The following is a 27,986-nucleotide window of genomic DNA, read 5'->3' on the forward strand; positions in this document are numbered from 1 at the left end:
ACTTAGTTTATTAGGGACGGCATTTTCATTGCTACGCTGTGCAACAGTCCTGGCGGGGGGGGGCTCCACCAGGCAGCCCCTCGCTCTCCCTTACAAAGAGCTCGCTGCCTTGGCCAAGTCCAGCGTTACACGTAGCAGTCAGTGCTGGGCACAACCCTGTCCTGGAGACCTCCGACAGGTTTGCAAGTCCTGCTGCTTCCAGACAAAGTCCATGGCGGAAGGTGAAAACCACAAATAAACCAAAATCCCTTCCCTCTTCTCTAAACGTACTCAGTGCTTCTAAGAAAGGGACGCAGGCAGCTCTCAGCTGCTGTCCCATGACATTAAAGTGCTTCAGACAAAACAGGGTGGATGGAGGTGTGCTGCTGAGGCTGGTAGCAGGAGGGCTTGGCTTGGGGCTGGGTACAGGCAAGACCAAAGCAGACCAGCATCTGGCAGCCCCGGGGGCTTGCAGAGACAGAGAGCGAGCAGGAGAGAGCTGCTCCCCTGGGGAAAACAGGCCGAAACAAGACCGGAGGAGGCAAAAACCCCAGGGGAGCGAGTGGGGACCTGAACCCCTTTTCCTGGGCTAGACTTGGCTTTGCCAGGGTGCTGCAGAACAGGGCAGAGGTGCTGTTGTGCAGCAGCCCGGCCCCCAGCAGCAAGGCTTGCAGCCACCCTCCCCAGCCAAGCCCTGCGGCCACCTCGCTTGGTCCCAGCCTCAACCCCACACAGGGACAGCCCACGAGCAGTCACAGCCCGGCCTCAAGCCAGGGCACGCGCCCTGAGAGCCGTTGCCCCTAGATGCCTTCTGCCAGTGTATTGCTCCCCCAGTCCCTCAATACCCTTCTCGCACATACACAGGCCACACCATCCTTCCAAACACCCCACTGCCACCCGCCATCCCACCCATGCTAAGATGGTGCTGGATGCCCACCCGTGCCATGGGCTAAAGCATCCCATTGCAATGCAGAGGCACCTCCTCAACTGACCTGTAGCCCCAGAGCACAGAGCTCACCCTGTGCGGCAGGGTCTGACCCCATGGAGCTGTCGGTCGTGGCAGGCAGCTCTGCATCAGCGAGGGACTGACCCTCTGCAGCACTCTCTCCCCTGTGCACCCCCCGTCGCGAATAGGCTGTCCAGCCACCCTGCTGCACCACCACTGGGAAGCCTGGAGGCTCTGCCTAGCTCAGAGATCCCTCTCCCAAGAGGAGCGGGAGAGCTGCTGGGAAAAGGGGACACCTGGCAAACACCAGCCCCACCCAGGGGTGAGGAACCAGGAGCAGGACAGCCCTGGAGGTTTTATACCAGTGAGTCCCAAGCAGATCGCAGGCCCCCTAAAGAGGCATTTCAAGCAGCACCTCCGTGAGAGGGAGAACACACAGTTAAAAACACGAACAATCGCATTAAAAAAATAAAACCAAATCCAGCAGATTAGAAAACAAAAACCAACCTAAAAGAACAAACCAAGACAGAGGCTGGGGGGATGCGGCTGGAGGTGCTGAGCCTTCACCCGCATCCCAACAGGTCTCGGGCAGAAGGCAGCTGCATGCAAGGCAGGTCCTGGTGCTGTGCCAGGGTGAGGTCCCATGTCACCCTCAGAGGAGGACATGTGCTCCCAGGAGGACAGACCGGCAGCAGGAGAAGGAAGCAGCGCTGGAAGCCTCCCTTTACCGCACCCTCCAGCCACGTGGATCTGCCAAAAGCCTGGCAGCACCGGTCCTCTTGTGCGGCTGCTCCGTGGGCAATGCCCCTCTGCAGCATGGGCTGCGGGTGGAGGGAACGAAAGCAGCTCAGCACAGACGGCACGGGGAGGCGAGGCAGAAACCTGTCATTTGCATCACTGCCACCTCCTCCACTCTGATCCTGGAGTGAGAGCAACCACTCTCCGGCAGTGTCCAAGCCAGATTTGAGAAAGGGAGCTGTTAAATGTACAACCTACCCTAAACCCCGACCCTCCCTCAATGCACACACCCCTTTGGCACCCAGACAGGGGATCAGAAGACTCAGAGCGCTGATTCCCCTCTCCAAGGAGCAGAGGTGGACAGAGCTTCCTAGTATCCAGCTGATGAGCAGAAAGTGCTGACCCTGCTGGGGAGCAGGGCACGGGGACTGGCAGCACAGCCCTGCCTGGTCCAGCATAAACAACTGCTCAGAAAAGGCCCCTGTTCTGCCTGCAGGACAGGCAGGAGCAGCCGCCTTTCCCCAAGCAAAGGCATCGGGGAGTGAGAGTGGTACCTGGAGCAGACCCAGACGATGGAAGATGCCCCTTCTCCAGCCCAGCACTGCTGCACGGAGGAAAACGGATCCCCCTGAGACAGCGCTCCAAGCCTCCTGACGGTCCTCCTCATCTCCAGTCCGCGTGGCTCAGTCTCTGGTGATGAAGGTCACACATGTAAATAAACCCACGATCTGCTCCTCTGCTGCAACATGCTCATGTGGCTGCCACTGCCTCCGGCTGCTCCAGCTCGTCTTCGTAGTCTGAGACGTAGGACTCCATGCTCTGCTTGGCCAGCAGCTCTCTCCGGGCTTGAAGCCGCTCACAGCGGGGACAGCGGGTGGATTTGAAGCAGGATTTGTGGTAGCAGGCTTTGCACTCTACAGGGGAAAGGGGGAGAGCAAGGCTGAGAGCTGGCAGAGACTGGCACAGACTGCCCGATGCTCCACACCCCAGGGAGGGACGCTCCAGGCTCGTCCAGGAGGACATTTCAAACCAAAGCTGTGGCAGAACAAGCACCAGAAGCATGGGTCCAGCATCGTTCTGGAAGCAGCAAGAAGTCATGCTGCAGTGTCCCTGCATCAGCTTGCAAAGCCTTTGAGAGCACAGGCAGGAGGTTTCCTGCTCTGCACAAGGTCCCTCCTCAAACTTTCCTGATTCTCCAAGGAAACAGTGACTGCCCCAAGTCTCCTCTGGCACTGTGCCTGCCAAACCAAGGTTTGCATGTTGTCAGGAGCCATTTCAGCCAGTTCAGAGGTTGGTCCCAAGCTGCAGGGACAAGCTCTGCTTGGCCATTAGTACTGGGCACTATCGAGGATGACTCCTCAATGGGCCTGGGGATTTCTTGGCAGGCAGGAAGGGCACAGAGACAAAGCCTTCAGGCTTTCTCTGCTCTGACCTCTCAAGGTCAGCTCCAGCCATCCAGGCTGGGAAGGGAAGCTGCATGCAGCCTGCAGCCTGTCCTGTAACCACAGCAGAAGGGAAGCCAGGGCTCCCAGACTGCCCGCTGCCGCCGGGGCAGGCAGCACACCGCGTGGTCAGGGAGGGACTGACCCGCTCTGCCGCACCGGCGGCTCTAGCCAAACACCGTTATAATGCTGATCTGCCGCTGTGATAATGTGGTGCAGAGACATGGGCCATGCACTGAGGCACTCTGCTCTGGCTGCCTCTGTACCTCTCGCCAGCACAAATACCACTCAAACTGGAGGCAGACCTTGGTGGCCCCGGGGTCTGTCCCCTCCCTGTTTCTCCCCAGCATCTCACCTTCACATGTCCTGCACTTGTTGAGCTCAAAGGGGAAGATGATGTCGCCCTCATTCTGGCAGAACTCGCAGATGAAGCCTTTAGCTTGGCACAGCTGGAAGGAGAAAAGGTGAGGAAAAAGCAGCTAAACGCTCCTCATCTCCCCAGCAAGCAAGGCAGGAGATAGAGAGGAGCCGGAGAGGAGGACACAGTGCCTGGCTCTAACCGTATGGGACAGCCCTTCCCCAGCACGGAGCACAGCAAGGCAGAATTAACATGTGTCAGGGGTGGGGGAGAGCCAAAATAGGGTAAGAAACATCCCGTATGTGCTGGGTAGGAGCTTTGTGGAGCAGGCAGGAGCAGTTAGCATTGAATCAGTTAATTTAGTAGCTGCCCTGCACGTCAAAGGCCTCCCCATCAGTTATCTTTGCAGCAAAGCCTGCTCCAAAGGGTGCTCCTGAGGGCACGGAGCCGTGCAGGCTGCCGGCGAAGAGGCCTTACCATGCACTTCTCAACGTGCAGGCCGCCTGCCTTCAGGAGCTCCATCAAGCGAGGCACCAGGTCCCCCTTCTTCGTGGCACTGAGGTCACTCAGCGAGTAGAGGTGCAAATCCTCCGTCAAGTGGCCAGGCACCGCATCGAAGGAGTCCAGGAGGCTACAAGGACAGAGAAACCAGAGCTCAGAGCAAAGCAACTCCACTTAAGCCCCCTCTAACCACTGCTTCTGCTTTCTCTCGCCCTCCACTCCTCTCTCCCCCCATTGCTCACTGCACAGTCTGCACGGATCCCCAGTGGAAATTGCCACGGGGCAGATCCAGGACAGCAAAACAGCTTCATCTCACAGCCCACGACTCACTCTTTAGCTAGCCGGCAGGTCTTAAACATGTTCTTCATGTGGAAAAGCTGGATTCGCAGCAGCTGGAGAGGAATGGGGGACATGAGAATCAGTAAACAGAGCACGGTCCTTGGCCAAGCATGTCTGCCCTGTTTCCTGTGCTGGTGAAACAACCGCTGCTCCTCAGCTGCTGCTCCCCTGCTACCAAAGTGTTTACACCACGCAGGACAAAGTGAGCACAACCATCGTCACGTGCTCTAGGAGGTAAACCAAAGCCCAGCTGGAGACACCAGGCAGAAATTCCTTTTGAGATGCCTACGTTACTGGTCAAAGAACAAGATGTGAATGGAAACCCACAGTGCTGGGTTTCAAGCCTCAAAAACAGAAATACCCGCTTCTACCCAGCTTCCCTGGAATACAGTGTACAATTGGCAGCCACCCACCTCACCCAAACCCCACTCAGGAAGGCGTGGAAAGGGTCTTACCCACACTTGGTTGAGAGACTTCACCTTCCGGTACAGGGCAGGATTGATATCCTGCACGTTGAAGAGCGGGTCACTCCAGATCTTGCTCAGCAAGTCTTTGGAGAAGTTGCTCACATAGTACTTGCTGAAGTCCCACTTGCGCAGGATGCGGCTGGGGATAACTGTCTGGGCGTTCTCGTGGCAGCACTGGCAGAAATACTTCCCCAGGTACTCACAGTACCGCAGCCGCTTGATGTAATCTGGCCAAACCCAGGCAGACAGAGAGGTCAGCCGAGGCACGGGCTCTGCACAACCACAGAGCGGACTCCCAGCATCGCTCAGCATTTCCAACAAGCAAGGCAGTCTGCCTTGCCAGTACCTCCTCCAGCCTCAGAGTGCTCAACATTGGCATCTGCAAGCACCCCTGCCAACTGCAAAAGCCTTTGGGACCACAGTCTGGTCCCTCCATGCAGCCACATCTACCTACGCATTCAGGATAGACGGCTGGTCACAGAGCTCTGGAGCTGTACCCACCGCAGAACCTGCCAGGAGCTTTAGGACCCCAACAGATGACTTTGCCTTAGAAAAGGCAACATCTGAAACACCCTCTGAAGGGCAGGCTGGCTGCTCTTTGCCTCAACCAGCCCCGTGACCTTCAGGGGAAGGAGACTCCTGCACAGGTGGTGCACACCGACGCGTAGGCAGAGCTGGCAAAGGCAGCGCACCGTCTCCGCAATGACCTTGTACTGAGCTCTGCCACCACCCACCCACTCTACATTCTCCCACTTGTTGACTGGTTCTTCCCCACTCTCCAGCTATGGGTCAGGGTCCTAGCACTCACCAGGATCAGTCCGGATGCCACAGCCTGCACAACGGTAATTCTGCTTGGCCACGGCCACCTTCCTCCTGCCCAGAGACAGAAGATGACTCGCCTGAGTCCAGCCCTGACAGCACCTGGCACCAGAGGACAGGCACTTGCACAGGGCTGGGTGGCAGAGGTGGCCACATGCTGTGCCACTTATGCGTGGACACAAAGCCAAGGGGAAAAGCCCTGTTGTGCCCTGGTGCACACCAAAGGCACCGACCACAGGCACTGGCTCCATCTTACAGCACTAGCTGCCGGTGGTGACCACCATGGATTTACCAGGCTCAGGGCTGGGAAGCCCTGGCAGCCAAGCAGGAAGGAAAGGACTATCAACCTTGGTGTTGATGGAAAAGGGTTGGAAAGGGCAGGTCCCTGGAGAGCCCTCGCCCGCACGGGTCCTTACGTTGGGGCTGGGTGAACATTGAAGATGATCTGCGGTCGTGGTGGGGCCCACTCCAGGTTTCCACGCACCCGAATCCTCAGCTTGTAGATGTCGGCGTGTTCTCCGTCGTCGGGAGAGATGGGCAAAGAGTTGGGGATGGGCAAGAGCTGGGAGAGGCAGGCAAGAGGGTCAGATCCCTGCCCGGTACTGCAAAGGCAGTGCACCTGGCTGCTTTGCCAGAAGCCTGCAACTGCAGTCCTCTGGAAAACTGACAGGCACCGAGCTGCTGCTCCAGCTGAATGGGGGCTGGAGAAGGGATGTCCCTGGGGATCCGGGCACTCTGCTGTAGGAGGCTCTGGTGGCAGAGCCCCACTCGGCTGCACCCATCTCCAGAGCCCAGACAACATCCCTCCTCCAGCTCCACAAAGGGATCACCAGGACTAGCAACGCCCCTGGGCAGTGGGCTGAAGCCGGGGGTTCAGGGAAGAGCGATCAAATGCGATCGGTGACTGGGGACTCACACCCCTACCTTCTGCGGAGCGTCGTGCTCGGGGACCAGCCACTCCAGTTCAGAGGCGGCCGGGAGCTGCATGCCCTCAAACTGCTTCAGCAAGCCCATGGCCACGGCCTCCGCCGAGTTGGAATTGAGGAAGGAGTGGGATCTAGACAGCAAACGGAGTGGTTAGTACCAGGTCTCACAGCTGTGCTCTCTTCACAACCCCTGATGCTGGTCCCAGCTCAAGCCGAAAATGCTCCCTTCATCTCTAGTACCTTATTTCTGCACTGCTACACAGGCTTAGAATTGATACACGTGATGGATTTCTGTCTTTGCAGCTGCCCCCAGGCAAAGCTGGCTAATGGCACAACACCAACTGTTTATAAAGGCAAGCAAAACATCTTACTTAACAAAACCTGTGCCCGTATGCAGGGGAAGCTGCAAAGTGAAAGCCAGTGTCTCTACGAGCCAGAAGTAACTGCCGTCCCAGTACAAACCTACCCAAGAAGCTGCCAGGCACAGACACAGTTTGTATCTCACCCAACGAGCAGAGGGGTCCCCACATCCCAAAGAGGTTTTGTTTTCAGAGCTGTGCTTAAAACAGGCTGTGATTCACCTCCCCACAGCCCCCACCTCTCCACCCCAGGGCAGTACCGGGAAAGGACTGAGCACTTCATGCCTAAGCTGCTGCTGCACTGCACAGAGAGTTTGTGAGCACTGCTGGGTGCCAGCGGTTCCACCTCTGGGCCACACCACAGCTGCGAGGGTGGGAGAGAAGGTGGCAGCACCACGTAGCCCAGGCCATCCCAGCTGAGAGGGGGGACGCAGGGGAGCTCAGAGCCAGCAGCCAGTCCAGATGCTCCAGGATGTACCCGGTCCTCTCCCCAGCTTCTTACCTACTATGAGGTATGGGGATCTCTCCTGACACCAGTCCACATCATATCTACCTCATGCTCATGTAATATGTGTATGATCCAGATCATCCCAGGTGCTGCTTCCCAAATTTAAGACTAGGACCCAGCTGGAGGGATGTCCACTCCAGTGCAAATGCTGATGCGTGTGGAAGAGCAGAATTGGGCAGGAAGGGGAACTCGGTACCAAGATGTCTCGCCATGAGTTGAAGACGTACATGGACTCCGAGGAAAGAAAGGACTTCCTGCTGGAGTCTGGGTTCCTCTTGATGTCCGCATCTGAATTACAAAGGGACAAGTTGGAGGAGATGGAACAGGGCAGGGGGATACACTCATTTCAAACCAAAGCTTCACTGTAAAACTCATCAAGCTGTTCAAAAGCACATGAACTTCTACCAGTGGCACGGAGCAGCAAGGAGAGGTGCAGCCTAATCAGTCGCCTGTCAGAGTTACAGGGAAGGACATGGCAGGATGCTGTGAAAACAGTGAGCGTGGGGCTTGGGGGAGACAAGTGGCTGCGGGTATAGGTCACACACCAAGTCCTAGCGGTGACACGGCCTGAAACAGTACGCTCACAGCAGTTAGGAGGGCAGGACAGCAAGGTCAGCAAGAAGGTTTAGTAGCTCTCTACATGCAGTATAGATGCTGCAAAGGATTAGCAATGGGATGCAGAGCCCTCTCTCTACTTGACCACAACCTGTAAGATCAGACGGTGGCCATGCCACAGCTTGTCAGCGACTGCACAGCCGGGGCTGCCAGCCTAAGCCCAGCACTCCAGAGACATGTCAGCATCCATGCAGAGAGTGGGCTGGCAGCCGCAGCGGCCAGCCCTCTGCAGGGGCCACAGACCCATCTCCCGAGGAGAGAGGGGTCCAAGATGAGGTGCAGGACACTGGGGTCCTGCTCCCTCCACCAGCGCCCCAACAGCCCTGGGCTGTCCCACATCCCTGCTTGGTGCCAGCCTTGGGTACCAGGCAGTACCCAGAGGTACCTTCATCACTCATCTCTTTCTTTCACACTGGCAGGTTTTACCATTAAACCCCAAACAAGGAATTCATCTGAACAGCAGAAGGACCCTGGGATGGGAGGCTCTTCCAGTAGCACAAGGTGGGCAGAAGCAGGCAGAAACCCTGCTTCGTTACAGACTCCCAGAAAAAGGAAGACGGGCGTGTGAGGAGAAAGTACTACAGGTCAGGACAGAAGAGAGGCCAATGCCACAACCTTCAGCCCAGCAGGTCTCCTTTTTTACATCTCTGCGGAGCTCTAGAAATAAGGTCTGCAGCGACCACACCACCCCCAAACACAGGTTTGCAGCTGCCCCTGAGCCGGTGACCCAGAGCCTGGCTAGGGCAGGCACAGCTCGACTTCCCTGCCCCTCCACGCCGTGGAGCAAGTCGGCTACACGGACCCACAGAGAGCCATCCGACCCTGGCCAGGTACCAACCACCCGCACACCGAGGCCCAGGGAGTCACAGCCCGGCTGAGTGAAGAGAGCCTCTCCCCAGGCTGTCGGCTCCCGCAGGAACAGCGGAGCTACCCTGGCACCAAGGGGAGCAAGTCCCAGTCTCGCCCGTAAATTTACAGCATGGATGCTTGATCCTCCTTGTTTGACATCCATTGCTAGAAACAGCCACAGGAAAGCATCCTAATGCTAAGGAATCCGCGCAAATGGACTTCTAGCTGTAGAAAATGGGCAATCCAGGCAAACACAGCCTCCCAACCAACACAGGGCACCAGCCAGATGTACCTACCATGCTCTGGTGCCTTCGCTTCTGCGCAGGAAGGCGCCGCATGGTCCTAGACTACAACAAACACGAGCAAACAGCGGGGCACACGCAGCACAGTGTGGGTCAAGCATTACGGGGAGGCAGAGCCGGCACGCTCAGGCACTGCCCGTCTCAGGGATGGCAAAGGGAGCCAAATCTGACCTTGGGCTCCCGTGGGGGCTAGCACTGGGATCTGGCCACTGCTCCCTCCCCAACCTGAGCTGGAGACACTCCCCAAAAGCCTTCAGTTAGCTGCCCAAAATGCCTCTGCTGCCTGTGCTTTCACCAGGTGGGATAGTCCCCAAACCCAAGGACATCACTCCAGCCCCCACATGCCAGCCTCCGGCCAGCATGAGCCCCCCGGATTAAACCCCTGGGCTGTGAACACAGAACACAGCAGGGCTGACGGGGAAGCCCTATACACCAGCAGCTCCAGCAGGAGCAACGCGCTGGTGCCGAAGGTCTGACAGGAGAGATCAGCAGCAGCCCATGTAGGCTGCTCCCTTGCTAAAGCAAACAGGGAGCACACGAAGGTTATTTAAATGCGACCAGCAGATCAGAAGGATTATCTAGTAGTACTGCAAACAATCAAAACACTAAGCAAGACTTAGATGTCTGTGATCCCCGTGCCCAGGGCCTCCAGGGTGAACAAACTGCCTGTGCCCTGTCTGCTCTCACTACTCTCTCCAAGACTTCTTTTTGGAAGGATTCTTCTCAAAGTCAAGTCTGAGCAGGATGGGAAGTGTTGGCCATGGTTCAGATCAGAGCTATGGCACGCCAGCACTGCCAAGTCAAGCAGGATAATGCTCCCCAAGGCACCTGGGATGGAGACCTGGTCCCACACTGTAGAGGACTCCACTCTCGCCCAGCCCAGGCTCAGCCTTCAGCAGCTAGAGAGCCACAAAGCTGTGCCATCTCCCTGCCGAGCCCTATCCCAGGCCAGACAGGTCTTCACCACAGCAGGCACATTTGGTATATCCACAATACCACATGGCAATGCCCTGGGGGATGGAACCCACGGCAGAGCTCCTCTGCCTCCTCTCTGCTCCATCCTGCCATATCATCCTGCCACAGCTTTTCTTGCTGACATCTTGATGATACTGTTCAGTTCCCAAATCAGGCAGATTTCTGAGAAGTGTGCACATGCACACACACACACCTTGCACACACACGCACGCGTGCCACAGGGGAGCACTGCGGGGTACTACCTGAGAACAAGGAAGCCATTGACACTGAGAGGCCGCTCTTGGACATTTGAATCAGGTTAGATCCATCGTTACCATCTGTATAACATGGTGATGACAAAACAGTTGACTTCAGTGCTTTGGCCAGGCCAAAGAGAAAGGGCATAATACAAGAGCAGCACTTGCACAAGAGAAGCCCAGAAGTGAATTCACACATCCCTCTATGGGCTTCAAAACTGAGCCCAAAATCTATCCCTCAGAGACTGAAACGAGGGCTTTGCTGTCAACAGTCAAGAGACAAGAAGTTTATAGCTGGAGACTGAGCTGCATCAACTTCTTTTTAAAGTCAGTGAGATGGAGGTACTGCTGAGAAATAAGTCATCCACCCTGGAGGATGAACAAGGCTCTGAAGGAAAGGGACACACAGGGACCCAGACAGGTCTCCTGTGGGCAACAAGCTCAGAGACCCAAGCTGCCAGGAGCAGAGTCTACAGGTATTACAGGTCAGGATGTGACCAGCACCCACAACTGCCACCCAAGAGATAAGTGGGCAGAGCTATGGCTCCTTCTGCCTGGGGAGGAGGAGAGCAGGATGGCAACTCTCCCATTTCTCTGTAGCTGTGACAGCCACTCTGTGGACCAGGTAATGAAATGGAAACCACCTACTAGCCAGAGGCACTGAATGCTAGAGGGTTACAGAGGATTTTGAAGGAAAGTCATGCCACCACATGAGGGAAACTCATTGCTCTGCTCATGCTCAGAATTCAGCCATTTGTTTGGGAAAAGCCATCCTGAAGGCCAGAGGGACATGCTCTTCTTCAGCAGGACTGACCTCAACACAACCACACCAAGGAGAAGTTTCTCTCTACACAAGACGCCAAGGCAGCCACTCCCTCCTACCTCGGATCTCATACTCTTCCACGTCCTCTGCAGAGCCAGAGTCAGAGAGCCTCATGGAGCCATGGGAGCTGAACTGGGACTCACTGTCTGTCGCCACAAGACCTGGGAGAAATGCAACACAGCCAGGCCATCAATGGAAGTGGTCTGAAAGGTCATTGACAGCTAAGGGAGAAGTTGATAGCTAGGTATGGCCAGGGCAGGGAAGGATGGAGGTCAAGGAAAACTTGGGTTTTGAAAACACAATGGGTTCAAAATGAAATTACATTCCATAACTCAGCACCAGCAGTGCACAAGTGTTATCCACGTACAGTATCAGTCCCATTATGGCCTTCAATAGCAACAGAGCTTCACAAATCTCTGCAGCACCTTGGTAGCAGTATGATTGTTTCCCATGAACGGGCAGGAAGGCAGGATGCTATAAAGACAGGCAATGGACAGAATCCCCACATCCCACTAGCTGATGAGCCCAAAAGACATCACCCACTGTCTGAGCCCATCTCCTGGCAGGTAGGGAACAGGTGCCTAGTGCGGATCTGCTGGCGCCGAATGCGAATCTTTTGTTTAAGCTCCTGGATCTCCTTGTCGCTGTCTTCCTCCTCCTCCTCCAGCTGCCGGCTCATCATGTTGCATTTCATCAGCTCAATGGCAGCGATCAGGGACTCTGAGATGCTGAAGTGGGCATTCTCCTGCAAGGCAAGAGCAAAAGCATTCAAGGCTGTACGATGGAGAAACTAGGAAGACTTGGTAAAATCTTTTTCCCCACCTGTGACAGGGAAGAGCTTATTACTCATGGAAGGTGGTAGAAAGACCTTAACCCCTGCCAACCCCATGAAACCTGACTCTTCTACGAGGACCTAGAAACTAAAGCCTTCTTGGGCACCAGAATACTCACAAAACACAAGGGGCACCCTACAAAGAGGATATGCAACACATCCACTCCGGAGAGTCAGCACATGTCCCTGAGGAGCCCTAACAAAGGGCAAAGCTGCTGCGTGCATGCTTCATGGGCAGATGCTGGCTGTCAGACACCACTGAGGAATTCAACCTTGAAGTTCTGTGCACAGCTCTATAGCAGGAAATACTATGGGATTATCTTTCCTGCAGAGGGAAGTATCACTGAACCTGCAGTAAGATACATTCTCCAATGCACACAGGCTACTGCTGCCTCCCTCACCTTCTCCAGGTCTGCACAGCTGCCAAAGTCCTGCTCAGAGAGGTAGCTGATGAGGGACTGCCCTTCCGAGGGTCTTCTGAACATCCCTTCTCCTGAGCTCAGGTACTGGCCAGAGTCTAGAAAAGCAAGAAACAAATATATGAGGGAGGGACCTGCTGCTATCCCCATGCTAACAAGCCCTGCCAGTCCCCAACCAGCATCTCACAAGCAGGGGCCAGAAGCTGAGGCCACCGCAGCCGATGGAGCCTGACCAGGAGCAAGCATCCCCACTGAGGCTGGCTGCACTCACCGTACTCCATGTAGAAGGAGCTGGATGCGCTCAGTTCACTGCTCTGGGTGGAAGCAGAGACTGGCCCTCTCCCTCCGCCTGGATCACCATGGGACTCTGGAAGGGAAGATGACACCAGGCACACATCAGCATCCCAGAGGCACCCAGCCATTGCACAGGGTGAAATGAAAGGGGCTGAGCATCACACAGGCCGGCACAAATGGATGGGAAGCAAGGAGGGACATCTTCCTGCTCCGTGACACGGCCGAGGGCAAGCCCAAGAGGGAACAAAACTAGAAGGGCATTTCAGGCAGGAGAGAAGAGGGGGAAAAAGGAGAGAAGCTCATGAGAGCCATGAAGCAGTTGAGTCCTGAGCCTTCCTCTCTTTACCCCCTAGCACAGCTGGGAGACATAACAGCCTCCATCAAGCACCTCTGCTAGCCCCGTCTTCCTGCTGGAGCATCTCCAAGGGAAAATTTATCCTCCAGGGCAGAGAGGCAGGAGACAAGGGGAAACCTGAGCAGCTGAGGGATCTGTGGGGCTCCCAGCCCTGCAAAGCAGCCGGGACAACAGTGGAAGCAGGCATCTGAAGGACATGCTCTTGTTCAATTAGAAGCCAAGGTTCCCTGCACACAAACCCGGAGCCTGGGCTGCAGTGCTCAAGGTGACCTACACAGGCTGTGGGCAGGGCTCTGCCCCATGCACGCACCATGGTGCAAGTCCCTGCCAGGCTGAGCTGGCGGATACTGCCAGGAGCGGCCCTGACCAGAGACCAACAACGGCTGGTGCTCTACGGAAAGCCATGGCCCCAGGGAGCACCCAGATGGAGCAGCTGGGTGGCCGGAGGACTGATGAAGGAGACTGAAAATATCCCGACTGGAGCAGGACAGGAGCACACAGGTGTGGACACAGGGCAGGTGCCAGCTGACATCCCGACATCCCAAGAACAACAGGAGGGGAACCCCATCCTCTGCACCTCCTACTCCTCTCTGCTCCTGGCTTCATGCCATAACCCTGATGTTGCTGGAGGCTCCCAAGCCCACCAACACCAGCACCTCCCTGACAAGACCACAGAGCAGTAGCCACCAGGATGGGGCTTGGGACCACGCCGCCCCACAGGCTGGGTAACAAAGGAGACCTGTTGGGGTGGGAGGCTCTCACAGCTAACCGCTGCAGCACGGAACGGGGTATCCTGCAGCCACCTCAACCCTGCTGAAAACCAGCACAAAAACCACCTTGTGATCACCAGCCTGGGGTATGCCACATAACAACAGAGCCTACTGATGAAGGGTAAAGCGAGGCAGTGCTCGGCATCCTCTGCTGGAGCAGGACAAAGGGCTGGACACATCCGTCTGAACATCCACCACCTCCAGGAAGGAGCCTTCCCAGCTACAGAACCCTCAGCACCCAGATGTAAGCTCGACAAACCCAGTGCCGGTTCAACAGATGCAAAAGAAAACAGCCTATTTTTTTTGAGCTGCTGACTCTTTCTGCATGTGAGGCAAAGGGATGGCAGCACCCCAGCACCTCTGCTGGGAGGAAACCTGCCCCGAGCCCAGAAGAGCACCTGGGAGTCCTGGCTGTGGGTGCAAGCACAGCTGGCTGGGATGCGGCTCAACTCAGTCAACATCAAACCTCCCCATCCACTAAATGAAAGGAAAAATAAGACGTTCAAGCCCACACCTTAGCTGCCAGCCCTTATTCACTAAGTGAGAGATGAAACCTCTCCTGGCTCCTGAGGCAGTGGGGTGGAGGGAAAGGCAGGGGATGCAGCACAGGGACTCGGTGGCCAGCACTCCCTAATGTCATGCAGGGGAGCCAGGCGCCCTTCTGGGTCTGGTCCACTGCTCCCAAAAAACAAGCTGGGATCTTCAGTCAAGTTGCATGCATAAACCTGACCACCCTTCAAAGCACCAGCTGGGACACAGGAAAGAAATAATTTTTTTTGTGTTCTAAATGGACACTAATGGATTGATGGAAATCCTGAACTTGATGCAATGATCACTAATGAAGGGCTGTTACACTGGCTCCCAAACCTGCCACTGGATCTTCTATTATAATGGTGATATCCCTGAGGCCTCCTGGGCAGACAGAGGAGGAGGGCAGCATTAAGGGAGAGAAAACAGAGACAGATTGGTTACTATTCAAAGACCTCCACTTCTCCCATGAAGGCAGCACTGGTGGGGCATACTCCCACAAACTGGTTGTCCCCTCACATCCCACTCCTCCCCACCATGCATTCCCCCATTCAAGAGCACAGGAGGATCCAGCAGGTTACCAGTAGGATGAGCCCAAGCCCCAGCCCAGTTGCCCAGCCATGGCCTCACGCCCCAGCTGGGCAAGGCCAGTGCGGAAGCAGGACAGCTAATGCCACAGCAGTGCTGCCATTTTCTAAGTTTTTGGTAAAAGCTGCCAATACCAATAACAGACCAGCCCAGGACACTCTGGGAAGCAAGATGTCAGCCCATCACTCCAGTGTGGAGCAGGAAAGCTAAGGGCAAGGACCAAATTTCCCAACCACTTGTCCACCGTCCCCCTCCCCAACCTGATCCATGGAGTCAAAGGAGTGGCCAGCATCAGCCTCCCGGTACCAGGGACTCCCCAAAGCCATCCCAGAAAAGCTGCCCCATTACCGTGCAACTTCCCCGAAGCCACATTGGTATCAGACTGCGAGCGCACGTGGCTCTTCTTGAGGATGCCCTGTGGAGCTGCTGACTGTCCCTCTGAGAAGCTGGACCGGCGCAACACGCTCGGGCCCCTGCTTCCAACTCCACTTGCCCCCTGCTCCCCCAGGGATGGGACCGAGTCCAGCTTCTGGGAGCTGCTGGAGGAGAAGAGTTTGGAGCTACTGCTCTTGGTGCTGTTGGTGCTGGCGCTGCTGCATGCCCGGCCCCGGCGCCCCAAGTTCCCGATGGCTAGGTACTCCGGCCCATCGTTCACATCGCTCTGCGGATCATCCTGACTCCCCGTCCAAGTGTCCTCGCTCTGGCTGGTGGTGCTGGAGCTCATCTCGCTGGCCGGAGAGAAGGGGTCTTTGGGTGGGGGGTTGTGGAATCGGGTGACAGAGCCGGGCTGCTCCAGAGGTGACCTGCCGTCGCTGAAAGAGGATGACCGGGTGGACGGGCAGTGCTCTTGGGGCTGGCTGGCACTGGAGCTGATGGAAGAGCTCGCTGGTCTCCTGTCTGAGCAGAGGCAGGAGCAGGATGTCACACACGCTGGTACAAGCAGTCCACCCTATGGCAATAAACTTGTGGCTTCACACCGGCATGCCCACCCACTGTGGGCAAAGGCCAGGGATGTCCCTCCCACTGTGGGCAGAGATCTTCTCGCACCCGTCTACCACAAGGAATCCAAAAGCAGAAAAAAAAAGGCAAAGATTTTTCTGGGTCTATCCTGAGCTTCCCAGTCCACCTTTGTTACCTGAGAAGCCAGAGGAGGCTGGATGGTGGAGGCTGGAGAAGGACCCAAAGCAGCGCTGCTGCGTGCAGCCTGCAGCAGGGACGTACGGGGACGCGGGGAGGGCAGTCAGGCTCTGACTCTTGGTCACCGGAGGCAGACCGTCACTCCTCTGGGTAAGCTGAAGAGAGGTGGCTTCATGAATATATCAGCATTTATGGGGCTACACGTCAAAGGAGCAGCAATGGAAAGGAATCGACCTGGGAGCTCCTGGTCACCAGCCAGTAAAGGATGCCGCAGCCCTGGAGGCAGGAGGATGGGGAGGGAAAAACGCGGCAGCACAGAAGGGAAGCGGGTCTTTGTTGGCAGCTACACAGCAGGTTCCCGTTGGGAAATTACCAGGCTCTCAGTGAAATGATCCAGGCAGCCCAGCGCACCAGGCAGACGGCTCTCGTGTCCTTCAGCATCATGGTCACACGCCTCTCTTGTCCCAGCAGAAGGACCTGACGCGCACAGGGATGGCAGTGACGTGCCGGCCAGCTGAAAGAACACAGCCCCCATTTAACAAAGCCTCATTAATTGCCTTCCTCTGGGAACCTCTGTGCAAAGAAAGCAGACACTGTTCCCCTCCTCTGGGGAGGAGTCCACTGGCGCAGGGCTGCATGGGAGGGTCACTGGCATCACCAGCAGGATTGGGCACCCTGGTGTCCTAGGGTACTGCCCATCTCCTCTGGGGGTGGCTGTCCCTCATGACCGGGCAGCTCTGCTTGCAGGCCCCGAAGCCTGGGACTGCTGGAGACAGCTTTAGAGGTGTCTCTTAGATGGAACCAGTCCTCAGGTCCTCCTACTCAAATCCTTGATGCCAGTCAGAACCAAGGTGCCTCACCAGAGGCTCCACACAGCCATCCCCCCCACCCCAACCCCTGCCAGGCTCACGCAGGCAGCGCAGGGACCAGTTGACTGCTCTCCTTCCCTCTTGGAGAGCCTTTTGCTACTGCCAAGTCCACCCCCTTGTCCAAGGGCTCCATGTGCCCTGAATGAGACCTCGCACGAGCAGCTGCAGCCAGCCAGCGTCTAGAGAAAGCAAGATGGAAAAGCCAGGACCTCAACTCACCATGGAGGTGTCGATCTGAGCCAGAAGCCTGGGGTTGTTCTGCTCGACAGCCTCCAGGCACTGCAGCATGGCCGTGACGTGGGCGTCACTGAGCAGGAAGGCAGTGTCTGAGGAGAGAAAACTGCTGCTCGGGGGGGTCCCTCTCACCAGCCTGGTTTGACAGCGCCGGTTGCTCACACGCAAACCACCCTTTCTGCCGCACTCCCCCTCCCCGCCATAGCTTGGAAATGCCACCAGCTAGATATTTTCGTAGGAAGAAGGAAAAGGCCCGTTTCTCTTTACCGGCGTAGAATTTCCTGATGTACTGCCGGTTCCCCAGGAGCGGTCTCAGCTGTGCCGACAGGCAGTGGCACTGCAGGCTGTGCTGCAGCCACAGCTGCGCGATGGCCTGGTCCCCCGGGCCCTCTGGGTCGTGCCGGCCGCTCTCCTGCAGGCTGATGAACTGGAAAGAGACGCCAGGCCCGGGTTAAGGCACGCAGAGGCAAGTGGGGGAGCAGGGGTTGTTCCACCACATGGTTTTGGTTTCCCCCCAGTAATGGCAACTTTCCAGCACCAGTCACCATCGGCAGGAAGGAGGACACATCCCAGAACCTCCCCAGCCACCAGGGAGGCAAAAGCACTGGGGAGGAACAACACTTCAAAGGTCAGCCAGTGACCAAAGTCCTCCGACAGCCACCAGCAGTATGAATTTCTCCTGTACACTCTCCCACCTGTGTGCCTTGGCCCTGACCTGGAGGGACCCCACACTCCCACATCCAACCTGACCCTGACGGCGACGGTCATGTTCTTGCCGACACATTAACTGTGTTAACACGTTAGCTGCGGCAGCTTGAAGAGCTGGACTGGAATCACACCCCACGACCCTCCAGCAGTGGGCTGGCCATAGGGACCACCAGTGGTCAGCCCCTTGCGCCCGGCCGTGTTGGGGGCCACGGGTGTCGGCACAGGGCAGCCGAGTGCCAAGAGCATCCCCATGCACCAGCGGTCAGCACACGCCAGGAAGAGGAGAACCAAATGCGTGGTTCAAGACACAACCCATAAATGCAACAGCCCAGACCTTCAGAGGTTTGCACAGACGCGTGAATCACCCCTGCATGCACACAAGTGCCACTTGTGCCGGTTCCCTTGGTGATGCCCGCTGCCCCCAGCCGAGACGAATTGGAGACTGGCCTGGGAGAAATAAGCAGCCAATTGTCTCAGCCCAAGCCATGCCGAGTTCCTGGGATGAGGCTTGTACACAAACACACGACTGCTTCAGCCTCCACAAGCTGTGGAGCCGCTTTACCCACGGCAGGCCAACAGCCAAGGTACCACTATCCCACCAGTGAGGCTCACGGCCCAGCCGCCCTCTCCCCTCCCTGCTGGGCACACAAGGGCACCCCACCAGAACCCACCTTCTCCAGGTGATGAGCAGAGCTGGGACTCAGCCAGCGAATGTCCTTCACGAACTGCCAGTAATCCTTCTGTCTGCAGCACACCTGCCCGAGACAGGCGCCGTTAGATACCACCACCCAAGTCCCAGTTAAATGACAACATCCCCCGTTAGACCCACGCTACCATGAGACGACAGACCCTAAACCTGCCAAGATGGGCCAGAAAATAGAGGAAGAACAGCACTGCTTTACAGAGGAGAGATCAAGTGAAAAAGCACTGGCTTGATGTAGATAAGTTGTCTACTGCCTCTCCCACAGTGAACTCTCGGTTGTGGTCAGCCCACAAGAGACCAGGCAACAGATCTCCTGAGCTTCTCCCCACTGGGTAAGATCCCAGTCCCTCATACTGTGGAGACAGAAGAGGTCTTGGGACAGGGACAGGACGTGGTGCCGAAGGGCTCAGATCCCTGCTGCAGTGCAATAATGATCCTAAAGGCCAACCACAGGTCTGCCAAGTTCAAGGTTGACCAAGTTCTCACATCACTGTTCCCCTTCCTGCCAAAGCAGTACCTGGAGGAGAGTCCTGATACCTCAGCACTGCAGAGTCAGACCTCAGTGAGAGAACACGAAGGGCAACATGGAAACACATCCCAGCAAAACCAGCAACCATCACTGTCTTCTGATACAAGCCACCACCGAGGACACCAGCACAGCTGAGCACCCCAGGTAAGAAATTTGGCGTTGCACTTCTATCAACTCTTTGTTGCTGTTTGCCTCAGCTTTGTTCAGACAACAAGTTGTTTTGTTCTTAGTTATTCTGCACATTAAAGAGGAACTGCAGCAGAGTTGCTGTTTTCCTCACAACCCTATTGGGTGTAAACACAGGCCCAAAAATTCTCTCTTCACCAAAAGGCTGATTATTTTTTCTGCCATCTCTATTTCCTCTTTCACAAGCATCAGAGGAATGGGTTCTGTTTTGTGGTTTATTTAGTTGGGGGTGGGGGGTTAAGACTAGAGAACTAACATAGCAATTTTAGTCTTCTAGACTGAATTGAGGTTTTCTGGGCAAATAAATAAAATTCACTCAAAAGTTTAAAAACCTCTTACCCTAGTTCCCTTAACATGTATACATAGATTTTTTCACATTTTTATTTATTGATACCCAGTTGTAGGAAGAAAGTTGATGAGAAAATATAAGTAAAAGGAAATGTTTCACTGGAGCAACTATGAGAAAACTGCTGTTAGGAAGCTGTATTTTTATGGGCCTCCCTTTCTAGCTCTTATAGATTGGTGTCACACGTGTCCAAGCACAGGAGACGTTTCAAAGTAAAAGAGCTGCCTTTGCCTGTAGTAAAAGCAGTGAGGAAGGCAACACACCGTCCTGCTTTGCAGGTCTGGCATGAACTGTTACCAATAGGCAGACAAGTGTAAATCGTTTCAATCTCACTTCCTGAAGCCTATGAATAGCACGCCTCTCAGCGGGGAGCACTGCACTCCTCACATGTAAAAGGTAGCTTCTCTCTCTGCGGATCTCCCAAAGAAGACCCCTGGTCCATGTCACGGGGGACTAATGGGAGCAGAGCAGCACCATAACGAGTGCTGACTGCAAGCTTAATAAATCCAGGGAGCAAAGCTGGGACGACCTGCCAGCCTGGCTCTTCCTGGGGACCTATCAGCTCGGGTGCAGCATCGCATAGGTGCGGTTTTCCTGCTCCTGGACCCAGCTGGCCCATGCGAGCTGCCTGGGGCTCCTCTGCATCGCTCGCTTCCGCGCATGGCTCGATGAGAAGCCTGTCCCCAGGCATGCCTTCAAGACTTGCTCCAACTTTCCATTGTAAATTAATTGTGGTGGCAATTGCAAGCTGAAGGGGAGATCTTCATGCCTGTGCACACAAGTGGAAAGGAGAAATCTTCCAGGCAGCCATGGAAGGAGGAACGTCTGGGTGAGCAACTGCCAGGCATGACAAGAGCCTGGAAAGAGAGATCCCATTCACGCAGAGTGCGGATTTGGCTGCCAGCTCCTTTTATTAACACAACTAACCAGAAACGGTAAAGATGCAAGGTTTCTCTTGCCAGATCCTGCTCTGGAGTTGTCCAAGTGCAGATGATACCAGGCTGACTCATTGCAAATGCAGCTTTATTGCTTGGCTGCAGCAGAAAGAATGGAGAGAGGGGCTGGCCTCAGCATGGGGGCTCGGGTTCTTAGAACAACCATGTCAAGGTGGATAAGAGAGTAAAAACACACACCCAGGTCCCTCCGACAACCACAGCACTTGCCAGGCAGGCTTAGTCCCTGCTTCGATCATTTCCCACACTGCTACAGGTGTTGCACCCATGCCATGCTACAAGCACTGAAGCAAGCTGCAGGCAGACAGGACTGTCCCACCTGCTCATGACAGGCACCAAAGCTGCTACAGACAGACAGCAGTGCTGGCAGGACAGATCCCTACCTTGTCGTGGATGAGCCCATGGTAGAGGATGCTGTGCATGTCTCTGCAGAGCCGTTCCAAACCGCCATACTTGGACCAGACGTTTGGGTTGCTGGTGGACACCAAGCCTTCCACTGTGGTCTTCAGGTTGCCTAGCAGCTTCCAATGCTCCTTCCTGCAAAAGAACACAGCAGGTTGTATCAGATATACAGTAAGAGGAGTTTCACAACAGGACCATGGTACTGTACTCTCTCCAAGGAGACTGTGGTAAGGTTGAAACCTTCGGTGGTCCAGAAGCTAGCAAAGGTGAGCTAAAGGATTTTATACCTCCCTATGGTCTCCCGTGCATGGTTTGTGGACAAGAGGCCCTATCATAATGATGCTTGTCACGACTGGTAGCCACCACCAATGTGGTCTCAGGAGACAGCCAGAACAAAGACTGATGGCTCCCGCAATATAACACTTGCTTAGTATGGGCCAACAAAGCTGGAGGATGTTTTTCCAGCCAGCCTCTTGCTTGCTTCACTCACATGCTCTGTCAGAGACTGTTGAAAGCAGCAGCCCGTCAGGAGTACAGCAGTTGTAAGGGAACGGCACAATGTCCACCACATCTAACAGACAGTGGCTGCGCTGCACCCGCATTTACAGAAAGCGGCACTCCCCGCGCAACGTGCACCGCACACTCCAGCACCATCAGGATGCAGAGATGCTCCACGCCACAAGTTCAGTCACCCTTCATCTGCATCTCCACCTGGACAGCTGCTCTCTGGCCCCAGAGCTGCTGTAGGCGCGAGCTGACTTTCATATAAAACGGGAGCAACAGTGCGAAGAGAGGTAACGTCATTTGCCTATGCAAAAGCAACTTTGGGGAAGGAAGCTTTGGATGACTGAGATCCCCGCTCAAGCTGCTTGACAGTGCTGCCAGAGGAACAGCAGCTGTCAGAAACATGTATTCAGATAGGAGCCACTCTCTCAGAAGCAACAGGAATGTTGGAAGGTATATTTGGGGGTGTAAACGCCAAAAAAAGTGCCTCTGCAGGGTTTGTAACAAAAGCACTGGGGGTGACAGCTTAGAATGAAAGTCCAAAGTTTCAACAGCAAGAAACAAGCCAGTGCTTCAGCTGTTAGTCCCTCTCACTGCCCAAAACAAATTTGATTTCCAAAGTAAAAGGGAAAAAAAAAAAAAGAAAAAAATTTAAAATAAAAACATTATTTAAAACTGTTCTCATTTGCATCCCTTGCTGCACAGAGGACACTAAAAAGTAACATAATCCTCATATTTGAAAACAAGCTTTTCTCCCCAATATTCTCTTTTTTGAGACTTGTTTGCTATTGCCAAACTGATTAAGTGAACAAGCAGATCATCAAATATTGGTTCTACTTCAAGCTGCCCATCCACTGCCTTCACGCATCTCCCCAGGGAAACTTCACCACTCCCAGTGCTCACCTAAGCTTAAACCACACAGAAGCCAACCCATTCCACCAGCAAAGCCTGTCACCCTGACAGCACAGGAGCTGTAGAACAGAGCTGCAATGCATAAAGAAGTATCCATATGTTTTTGATGTACTTAGACTAACAAGCACGGTCAGGACTTTATCTCAGGAGAGACTGAAGAAGAAAGCACGGGTATAAATCAAAAGCAGCTTCCTGAAGATCTGACTTGGGCAAACACGATCCAGACATTCTCCTGAATTTATGGGCTTTTCCCATCCCTGCCCTGAGGGATGCAGATGCTCTTTGACCAGGGAGTGGCATTGCCATTGACCACATCCCTGGTCAAAGAGCATCTGCAGCCACTGAGCTCAAAAGTTCACCAGCTCCTCCCCAAGATATTTCTAATGCTCAGAGTTGGGAAATGCAAGTGAAAGCTCAGCCACGCTGCTCATCTTCCAAGTCAGTGAGTCAGGGAAACTCCCTCCCGTGTTACTTCATGCTATAAAAAGCAGGCAATGCACACAAGGATGCGGGGTAGGACACGCAGAGCCGTGTCTTACCAAATGACCTGTCTCGTTAAAGGAGGAGTTGTACATCTCCCCAGAGGCAGGAGACCAGGATCCAACAGTCCGGAGTCACAGGGAGATTAAGGTTAAGCAATCCTCAAAGAAAATAACCTCAAAATGTTAAAACATTGAACTCAGAAGCACATAGGGAACAAGCAGCGCAATGAAAGCACCTTTGCAGAGGCGATTCAGAAACTACCACAAGTGAATTAAATCCCTGTAAGACAATAAGAATCCCATGGGACTTGTTGGCCCAAAGCAGTTCACAAGTTGGATACACAAGACCCTACTGATACCCAAAACCCAGCTGTTTCTGGGCTGGAACATGGTGCATGCTGAAAAGCATACAGAGACACAAGGCTGAAGAAACTAAGACACATATGGTTGGCTGCAGGTGACAGGGACATTGAGAGACAGCGCAGATAACCGCATTTCAGCTTTGACCGGACTCGTGGGTTAGCCCTGACTTAGTGGCAGGGTTTGCTCCCCTCCCACTGACAGAGCTCGAGCCTGGGCTGCCAGAAGGGATGGCAAAAGCCCGAGTCCCAGCTGGGCTCAAGCTCCCCGTTTCAGCAGATGTTCGGAGCAATATTAAGAAATCTGCTTTTTTCCTGAATAAAGAGAATTCTCCTTTGCTTGTTCTAAAGAAAGCCTGAGACGGGCTAAGGCCATTTCATACCACGTCATGAAACACCCCAACTTACAGGAAGGGCAAAGTGAACAACACACCCCAGAGAGCTCACGGTACATGAGCACAGTACACTTCTCCTGCAAGAACCGCACGTGCTTCTGCTCTCCTGCTCTAGCAGAGCCTGGTTCTGCCGCCAGAAGGGCTGCGGCTGTTTGCAGGGCCCACCGCTGATGGAGTGCCAGTGAGACCTCAGTTGCAGCCCTCTCCTTCCTTAAAGGCGACATCTGATCCACCCTCCAATTTTTAACCACCAACTCCATAAAGTCAGCACTGGGTCTCCTTGCTTTACCACCACAAACTCTACCTTCAGGTACAGCAACATCAACCGGCCGTCAGGAACTGTACCAAAGGCAACTGAAGCTTTCGCGCTGGCGTGATAAAAGACAGAATCCGGCCTTGGAGCAAGAAATGGCTTAATGCCACTGATGACGACAACGACAGGGAAATGCTGCTTGCTCCCAAGGCTTTCTCAGCCCCTCCATGGAATTTCTCTTGGTCCAAGTCAGCAAAGGTGACTCACAGCAGAGGCAGGGAGCCACACTGCTGACTCAGGTGAACTTCTTCATTTAAAATAAAACCAATCCCTAGTTACTTTCCAAAACAGAATCACGCAGGTAGCTAGTATTAAAGGGGGCGGGGGGGCGGGGGGAGGAAAGGCAGCTCATCTTTCTTACAAACAACATCTGCTGTGTGTCTCCCTGAGCTCCACAGGAGGCGTCTGGCCACGGCCGCTTGAACTGTCCTCTGCCCGGAGGGGTCTCTCCATCCTTCTTAGCACGCTAAAGAGGTCGGGCTGAGGACACCGAGGTCCCCGAGGGACTTCTGCCAGACCTCCAAGGACACTCCCGCGCCAGCTGTCAGTTCCTCCTGCAGATCCCAACGGTGCCGCGTGACCCACCGCGGCGCACAGCCCGCTCCCACCTCCCCAGCCCCGGGCCTCCCAGACAACCAGCAGCCCCTTTCCCCAGGCTCCCCCGCTGGCTCCTCCGGCAGGCTCCGCACTGCTGGGAAAAGGGATTAAAAGAAAGGCAGGCCTCGCGCAATTCATCTGCGGCCGCGGCGAGTGGCCGAGGAGGCAGAGGAAGCCAGGAGAGCTCTGCCAGCCCGGCGGGTCAGCCCTGCAGTGTCCAGGCGGGCAGAGCGGAGCAGGCTGGCTGGGAAACCGAAATGCAGGGCTGCTGCTTCCATCCGTGCTGAAAGCTTGCACTGGTATAATGCTGCGGGCACAACCACAAGCTCCCACAGCAAATGCAGCCCAGACCTGCTGCTCACCAGAGCACTCTTGCTCTGCACTGGCAAAGGACAAGGAAAGAAAACAGTGATTTAAGGTGTTTTTTAGCCTTCCCTCCAGCATGGCAAACAGTTTTGCCTGCTCATCCTGGGAAAGTCTCCCACAAGCAGACGACTACAACCTGTGGACCCAGGATACTGTCCATTGGACTTCGATCTGCACAGGACCTACCTGCCTGCAACAAGCTCGCAGGCAGCCAGAGGCAGCGACAGGCAGAGCAGACCCCCATGGCAGCCCACCTCCCCATGACCAGCCACCCACCTTCCGTGCCCTTCCCAGCACAGGTTCCCCTTAGGGACTCTCTCCTCTGGCCCTGCCAGCCCCAGGTCTCGCTGGCGCCGGAGCCGGAGGCAGCAGCTCCTTGCTAACCCGCCAGGCTGACTGACGGCCCCTCTGCTCGCCCCGGGCTGCTGCATCCGTCACATCACCCACCCACCACTCCGAGGCACCGAGAGCTCAGCTCTCCGCATTGGGCACTAACCTTCCTGCCGCGCCTCAATGGACATCGGCGTTACAGCCCCTGCTCCCCAATGCATTTTGGACCTGCTGCTTAGGAGGAGAGACAGCAAAGCCCAGCACGAGATCCTCATTTTCCTCTCCTGTGCCAGCAGAAGGATGGACTTCAGCAAAATACCTTTTGCTTCTGTGTTTCCCGTGATCCATGGGAAGACGGATCCAGGGACCTCTATCCTATCACTATCAGTCATGGCCACAATCTGTAGTGAAATGGCACCTCACCGGGAATTAAAATGCTAAACCATTTGCACAAAGGATGACGAGGCTGTGCAAGGCCCATGCCAGGATCCTCCCCAGTGCACCAGTGACAGCCAGGAGAACAAACAGCACCGGAGGGGACGATGTCCTTCTCGTCCCCGGGGGAGTGCTGGGGGTGGCACCACGTCAGCCCTGTTAGTCACACGATGGTAGAACCTGGTAGTGCAGGACTTGCACTTGCAAAGGCAAGAAAACGTACAAAGATGATTCTGGAAAGACAAAGAAGCAAATGCAGTCAATTCCTCTTACCTTTCTGAACCTGCTGGGTCTGAAGCATTAGCTAATGAGGGAGAATAGCTCGAACCGTACAAATCAAAAGGCACCTGCACTATAGCTTTAAAAGCACCGGTAGCATTTTCCCGGCTGATATGGCTAGCAGGAGTGGAGCGGCTAGCTGAGCCCCTCAGATAAGGAATGCTGCTCTCCCATATCAAGTTTCAGCTGCTCTCTCCTCCCCAGCCAACACTCCCATTTCCACCCAACATCTGCCCAGCGCTTGGGAGCACCAGGGCAAAACCAAAGCACAAAGCAAAGGCTGAAGATATGCAAAAACCTGAAGTAAATAGGACTTGTCATCAAAGCACCTCCAGGGAACAACCTCTTCTGCCTTTACAAATGCTCACGAGAAAAACTTTGCCTAAAGCATAAAATAAGACCATGTAGACGAAGCCAGCGCAGCACAGCCGTTCTCACTGCCAGCCACGTGCAGGCACAGGGCCTCGCCTTCAGAAATGACGAGAAGCCGAGGATTTCTCCTCAGCACATAGAAGGGGCGAAGCAGCCGACTGCCGGGTGGGTAAAGAGACATGAGCCACCAGCAGCAAGCTGCAGAGCCACTGGCACAGCGGCGCGGCAGCAGGGTGGGATGGATTTGTGCTGAAGCACAAGGCGTGCGAAGCAGAGGCGAGGCTGGGCGGCCGCTGCCTTGGCCACGGCTGATGGAGAGTTGCTGTCGGTGCTATCGTGGGCAGAGCGTCGGGTCCTGAGGGCCCACGCCTGCGGCCGCCACTGACCCTCCGGCGGCTGGGACGCTTGCCCGGGGCAGGGAGCAGAGCCAGGCGCTGGCCCCGGGTGGGTGAAGGTGTCCCCACGCTGCTCTAACGGCCCAGCTCACCCTGCGTGCTTCCTCCCCACAAGGGACCGAACCGGGGGCAGCCGGCAGGCTCTGCAAGCACCGATCCCCCCCAGCACAGGGGGTTTGCTTCCTCCCAGATCGCCCCCAGGTACCTCCGCATCTGTGCCCTGGTGCTGGGTGTGCACACACACTCCCGCAAACGCCCACGCAGCAGGTGAGCTCCCCACGGGCATCCCAGACACCCCCAAGCATCCCTAACACTTCCCAGGCACCGAGCGCACACTAGCGCTGCTGCCACCCGTGTTCTTGCACGCGCATACCCTGCTCCCTGCCGTGTCCTAGATAACTTGTGCACACATCCCGTTACTCCACGCGTGCACCGCCTGTGCACACACAGGCTCCCACGCCTGTCTTGCCTGTGTTGCCAGCGCACACAGCGCGCCCCTCAGCGCACACTCGCTCTCCCACGCCCCCGGCACAGACACACAAGCAGAGCAGCGTGCCATGCCCACCCCCCCCGTGTCATGCTTCCCCCGCGTGCCCACGCAGGCCCTGTCCTGCAGTACACTCACACCTCCTCTGCGTGTCCTGCCCCCACACACGCACCCACAGGCGTGTCACATACAGGCACACGTGCCGCCCCCCCGCCCCGCGGTGTGACAGGCCTCCCGCACACGCGGGCGGCGCTCCCCACGCACACCCTGGCGCGTCACGCCGTGTCCCCACGCACGGCCCCACCTGCTCTCCGCGCAGCCCTCGCGGGGCCCGACCTCCATCCCAGGCGCGCGCGGCCCCGCCGCCGCCCGCTGCCACCGCCGCGCCACCGTCACGTGGGGGCGAGCGCCCGCCCTGCCCCACTCCGCCGCCGCCACGAACTACAACTCCCGGCGCGCACCGCGGCTGCCCGGCATCCTGCGCGCTGCGTGAGACCTACAGCTCCCGGCATGCATTGCGCGCGGCCGCGCTTGAGGCGGGGTGCAGGCCGCCATGGCGGGCGTTTCACCTCAGTTTCCCGCCCCTGAGCTCTGCGCTGCCTTCGGTGTTCTCCGCCTTCGCGACAGCCCTGTAGCCGCCTTCAGAGAGCGAATGCCCCGTGAGTCAATGCCCTGCGTTACTAGGTGAGGGGGAAGCAACGGGCCCTCAGCTTTCCTCTCAGGCG

At 55.8% G+C, this 27,986-nt stretch overlaps 1 protein-coding gene across 1 annotated transcript; it reads right to left on the reverse strand.

The window, feature by feature from the left end:
* Nucleotides 1-2,413: 2,413 nt before the first annotated feature.
* On the reverse strand, nt 2,414-27,773 carry RUBCN (rubicon autophagy regulator; the record flags this gene model as incomplete). Its single annotated transcript, XM_082003351.1, has 23 exons — nt 27,566-27,773; nt 21,017-21,170; nt 18,588-18,671; nt 17,476-17,635; nt 17,194-17,300; nt 16,479-16,619; nt 16,104-16,260; nt 15,317-15,865; nt 14,720-14,764; nt 12,705-12,800; nt 12,416-12,531; nt 11,726-11,927; nt 11,242-11,343; nt 10,366-10,440; nt 7,610-7,670; nt 6,514-6,646; nt 6,006-6,151; nt 5,579-5,643; nt 4,759-4,997; nt 4,295-4,356; nt 3,941-4,094; nt 3,461-3,554; nt 2,414-2,577 (listed from the first exon to the last, which is right to left on the reverse strand). Exons 1-23 carry the CDS (start codon nt 27,601-27,603, stop codon nt 2,414-2,416), a joined length of 3,144 nt encoding a protein of 1,047 aa, XP_081859477.1. The 5' UTR covers nt 27,604-27,773.
* Between the last annotated feature and the right edge of the window lie 213 nt (nt 27,774-27,986).

The sequence above is a fragment of the Phaethon aethereus genome (genome assembly GCF_964289735.1).
Source record: "Phaethon aethereus genome assembly, chromosome: 9".
In the NCBI taxonomy this organism is placed as follows: domain Eukaryota; kingdom Metazoa; phylum Chordata; class Aves; order Phaethontiformes; family Phaethontidae; genus Phaethon; species Phaethon aethereus.